We start from the raw sequence: 5,739 nt of genomic DNA, 5'->3' as shown, positions 1-5,739 counted from the left end.
CTCTGATGCAGTTATTAATCACAACATGGCTACTGTATCTCTAATGCAGTTATCAATCACAACATGTATCTCTGATGCAGTTATCAATCACAACATGGCTACTGTATCTCTAATGCAGTTATCAATCACAACATGTATCTCTGATGCAGTTATTAATCACAACATGGCTGCTGTATCTCTGATGCAGTTATCAGTCACAATGGCTACTGTATCTGTGATGCAGTTATCAGTCACAACATGTATCTCTGATGCAGTTATCAGTCACAACATGGCTACTTTATTAATCACAACATGGCTACTGTATCTCTGATGCAGTTATCAATCACAACATGGCTACTGTATCTCGGACTGGGCTGGTGATGTGGGAATTCATCATGAGTCTCGTCAGTGCCAGCGGATGCCCAGCAGGTGGCAGCTGAGAGCCCACAGCTTGCAGGCCGTGCGGTCGTCATTGGCAGCCACGGACCCTGTTGTCAGGGCACAGTTCCTGTGTCAAAAGAGCAAGGGTCAGATCTTTGAGTGTGACCCCTATTGGTCAGATCTTTCAGCGACCCCAATGTGTGTGTCTGGGGGCAGACTTGATTTGAAGGACTTGTGCTGCCCACCTGTAGTAGCCTCCAGACTGGATGTCTGGGGTGACCGCGCAGTAGAGGGTGGTGTAGGCGCCCTCTGCAGGCGTTTTGAGGAAGTAGCTGAAGGTCCTGAGGAAGAACTGCAGAGACCACCTCAGGTGCCGGATGATCTCTGTGCTGACCTTTCCTGGGTCCACCGCACACACGGTTATGCCCGAGCCTGATGAGGACACATGCACACACGGTTATGCCCGAGCCTGATGAAGACACATGTACAGGTGGGGAAACGTCTCATTGCAAAATCACATTTGCTTTTCATAACATATAACTCAATGCATTACTCAAATGCGCTTTGTCAGATGTAGCAAACCCAATTCTGTTGTTCAGGCGACTGTATAATGACAATAAAGGCTATATATCTCTCTTTCTCTCTCGCTCTCTCTCTCTCTCACTCTCTCTCTATCTATCTATCTATCTATCTATCTATCTACCTATTTACCTATCTACCTATCTATGTATTTATCTATCTATCTGTCTGTCTGTCTGTCTGTCTGTCTACTAGACCAAGTCTGCCATGGCTCATAGCACTGTTTCAGGGAGAATGTGTGGAACTGTGTTCCTATTCAGAACTGCTGGGACGTCCTCTCGACTGGCCAGCGGCTCTCACCGTCCACTCTCCTGGCCAGCTCGCGGCTGAAGAGGATGGTGGCCAGCTTGCTCTGTGCGTAGGCTCGGGTGGCGTGGTACGTCTTCTCGCTGTTGACGTCCTCAAAGTTGATCTTGCCGATCAGGTGGGCGATGGAGGCCAGGTTGATGACCCGGGACGGAGCGGAGGACTTCAGGAGGTCCAGCAGGAGGAAGGTGAGAAAGAAGTGACCTGAGGGCCACAGGAGGGGACAGTCCCGTTAAAACATCACCTGGAAGACAGCCTTGGGAGTCACCTGGTGGGCCTATTTAAAGATATATAAGTATCTGTTATCACTGCTTATTATCCATTCCATTACTTTAGTGTTTGTAGAGATCTCAAGGAGTTCCATGAGCATTAGATGCATTGATGTGAATAAAAAGCTAAAAGCTATATTCTCATGATAAGAATATATTTAATGGCCCAGCATTTAAGCCATTGAGACACAAATGTGATCAATTGTTTCAGACATCCTTAGAATAAAAACTCACGGTGTAAGGGGAAGATGTGTCATTTCATACCTAAGTAATTGACCCCAAATTGTGTCTCAAATTCATCTCTGGTTCTTGAGTATGCACAGACGGCCACACCCGCATTGTTGACAAGGAAATGCAGGCATTTTTCAGCTGAAACAAAATAAATACTGTCATGCTTACATTGCTTAATAATGTTCCCAAATGTTTCCAGAATGACTCTGTGAATCTAAACCTTCACATTTGTCTTGCCATAATTGAGAGTCAAAACCCAACTGTTGTAAATGTTCTCTGCAAATTCACAGATGGACTTTGTGTCGGCCAGATCCAGCTTCTTGGCCACCACACTGGCCCCCTCCACCTCTCTCACGATGTCGGCCACCGCCCTCTCCGCCTTCCCCATGTCCCGACAGGCCAGCACCACGTGGGCCCCTGGAACACATGCAGCACCCACCATGCAGCACAAAACACCCAGCACATCACCAAGGACTCATCACACACAGCAAAACACCCAGGACTGATTACAGAACACCCAGGATGCATCACACCCAGCAAATCACACATCACTCAAAACACTCGTTTAGTTATACTACATAGCAGTTCCTCAATGCAGACACTCCAAAAACAATTCTACAATATTGATATCCTGCAATTTTCCATTATTTTCTGTTCCATTATTCCATTGTTACTCCATGACTATTGGGGTACTCACCCCTCTTAGCAAGGATTCTGGCCCTTTCTATACAGCAGAGTAATATTGTGAGGTATATTTACCCCTCTCAGCAAGGATTCTGGCCCTTTCTATACAGCAGAGTAATATTTTGTGGTACTCACCCCTCTTAGCAAGGATTCTGGCCCTTTCTATACAGCAGAGTAATATTTTGTGGTACTCACCCCTCTTAGCAAGGTCTTTGGCCGTTTCTATATTGCAGAGTAATATTTTGTGGTACTCACCCCTCTTAGCAAGGTCTTTGGCCGTTTCTTTTCCAATGCCACTGTTAGCACCCGTCACAATGGCTGTTTTCCCCTCCAGACGAATATCAGAAGACCACTGCTTGGCAATAACACCCCTAAAGCTGAGCAGTTGCTTTGGTCAGTTTAGTCACGATTCATTATATTAGTCATGTCCTTATTTGTGTGGCTTTTCAATGTCTCATACTGTATGTTCCAGTTGCATATTGATTTGATTGTGAAATAAAGGAATAATAGATCATGTCTGAAACATGATTCACCAGTCAAAACATCTTACTCCTCTCCTCCTTTCAGTTGATTTGAATCTCACAAATAGCCTTACCTGATACCTGCCATCCTCTTGGTTGGGTTTGGGGTTTCGCTGGCTCAGAGTATTCCTTCAAGTGGTTCTTCTTTCAAACAGCTACCCACAGCATTGCCACAGTGGTTACATATACTGTAAGCTCTCAAATCCCCCCACAAAACTTCTGACTACCATACATGCTGTTTCTCGATCAAAAAGAAGATAGTCACAGAGTCCCATGACTGTTTGAACTAATTGATTAAATGGACCATGCAGAAAAGGATGGGCCAAAACTCATGCTGTACATCCAGTGAAAGGCCCTCTTATACCACACACAACAGGGTAACACTTTATAACTACACAATGTCATTCAGAGGAATTACAAAGGCATGGGAATGCAAAACATATGATTTAAAGTATACAGTGTTACAACAGATCATAGAGCTATAATCCCCTCCATAAGTATTGGAACACATCTATCTATCTATCTATCTATCTATCTATCTTAGATTGCTTGTTTTTGTTAATATCTCAAAAGTTTGTCAAATTGATTTATAAATCATTTGTTTATCAACTATGAATATTATAGTTAGATGGTTGACAATGTGGTGGTGGTTGATAGTTGTAATAATTGTAATTGTGAACCATGTTATTTGCCTTTTATACCAACATAGGGAGCAAGTCTGCCAAGTTGTTGCCGAAAAAGGACATAGATTGTTTTCCAATATGCTTATCACTGTAAACTATTCCGACAAATAGGGACTTTTTGCAGTTTCTAGAGCACACATTCAGACAGCTCAGAACTGGGGATTATTCTACCTCAGGGTCGGGTATTTCCCCAGGGAACCACAGCTCATCTCCCATTCTGTTTTATTGTGATAAAGTGCTGCAATATTGACTGCAAGATTTGTTCATGAATATCTGCGCTTGATTATCTAGACACTTGCAATAATCATATTTAATTGGGGTGGGAGGGTAGTAATGTAACTATGTAATAACCTGATCATATTTAATTGGGGTGGGAAGGTAGTAATGTAGCTATGTAATGGCCATTACACACTATACAGTATCTAAGCACAATTTAAAAAGCATTGTAACATTCATTGGTTACAACTTCACAATGCCATCAGTAAAGTTAAGAAATGGCTTACAAACTACTCTACAACAACAAACTACAAACTACTTATTAGTGTTGTATAGGTATTATAATCATCAATTGCAACTTTATTCAATAGATAGGCCTATTGAAATAATGTGTCTAATCATTGTTTTAGCAAAACATTAATAAACCGCAATTTACTATTTATAAGTGATAGTGTATTGAAAAGTGTTACCTTTGTATTGCACTAAATAAAACTAAAGTAATAATAATAACATTAGTAATAAGTAGTTTACATTTGTTAATCACCTTGTCCTTGTTTGTAATCAGTTAAATAGCTTACTTGTTACTAATCTGTTAAAAAAAGCTACATACTTTAAATGTCACCTTTTTATTAGCTATTAACTAATTGTTTCTTAACAATGACATAACTACATACCAAAGTTTACAGTTTTTCTCGATTGTTAACACACATTTTCTGAAAACATGCCTCATATTCTCAGAACTCTACACACAAATCCAAAACAACACACACAATGGGCAAAACTCCACAATTCTCCTGCAAAATGACACTTTACCTTCAAAACAATGTAATTTCTCCTCAAAATGCTCTTTTGTTCTCAAGAGACACACACAAACCATCATATATCAAGACATTTATAAGGACCAGTTGAACACTGATGTGCTCAGTGTAAAACACTGCGATGAATTGAAAACACTTCTTCTCCATTCATTATAATGACTTGGGCCTTTTTTTTGTTCAGTGTTACACTACAAACAGTACTACAAACAGTAGATAAGCTGATACAGTAAGTTGATATGCTTACCCTATCAATATTTTGAAATATCTCATTGTTTTCTATTATTTTTCTTTGTATTTGCCGTAATGTTATGCCGTTTTTTCTAGGACAATGCTCATGATTTCAGTTTCCTGTTCAGGAGACAGAAGCCCTTGTGTTGGTAATCTTTCGGCTACCAAACAAATAGTAAAATACTGTAAACTGTCTAGGAATACAAAGTAGGATTACTTTCCCCAAATACTTGAAACATACTTTATTTTTACAGTCCTACAGAACAGCCCACAGGCAATACTGTACTACTGTGCTCATTGAGCTGTATTGTACTGTCCGGTACTGTACTGTATTGATACGCAGCACTGCAATGTTCTAGTGGCTCGGATCTCATCAGAGATTACGGTCCTTGGCCTCCCCATCCTCCTCCTCTTACAGTACTCTCACTCCTCTGGCTCTGCCTCTGCCTGTACTACTGTAATACTAAAGCTCTGATTGCTAATTGTAAGACTGTGTGACAGAAGTTTGCCCATCTGAAGAGTCAGTGTGCATGGTAGGGCAGTTAGCTTTAGAATTTGAATGGCAGTGTGTTCTTTGTGAAAACAAGACATTTTCTTCATGAAAATTGTGTCTAATGCACAGAATTGTGTGTAGTGTTTTGAAAACAGTGTGTTTTAGAACGGCAATTTGAGTGTAAAGCAGACATTGTGCTTATAGTTCAGCAGAATCGGTTCAGGAGGTTGGTGCATGAGCTACATATTATTGGAATTGTGTCTCAAGTACCAGAAATTGTGTGTAAACAATTGAGAAAAACTGTAATCACTTGGACAGCCAAATGTATTTAGCACACTAATACACTAATAG

General features: G+C 40.9%; 1 protein-coding gene across 1 annotated transcript; it reads right to left on the bottom strand.

The window, feature by feature from the left end:
* Positions 1-310: 310 nt before the first annotated feature.
* LOC134066488 (retinol dehydrogenase 12-like) lies at positions 311-2,187 on the bottom strand. The gene is made up of 5 exons (XM_062521848.1): positions 2,007-2,187; positions 1,779-1,883; positions 1,240-1,449; positions 606-792; positions 311-487 (listed from the first exon to the last, which is right to left on the bottom strand). Exons 1-5 carry the CDS (start codon positions 2,185-2,187, stop codon positions 385-387), a joined length of 786 nt encoding a protein of 261 aa, XP_062377832.1. The 3' UTR covers positions 311-384.
* Between the last annotated feature and the right edge of the window lie 3,552 nt (positions 2,188-5,739).

The sequence above is a fragment of the Sardina pilchardus genome, chromosome 19 (genome assembly GCF_963854185.1).
Source record: "Sardina pilchardus chromosome 19, fSarPil1.1, whole genome shotgun sequence".
In the NCBI taxonomy this organism is placed as follows: Eukaryota; Metazoa; Chordata; class Actinopteri; order Clupeiformes; family Clupeidae; genus Sardina; species Sardina pilchardus.
The sequence above is the reverse complement of the archived record's forward strand: the minus strand, read 5'-3'. Positions and strand labels throughout refer to the sequence as shown.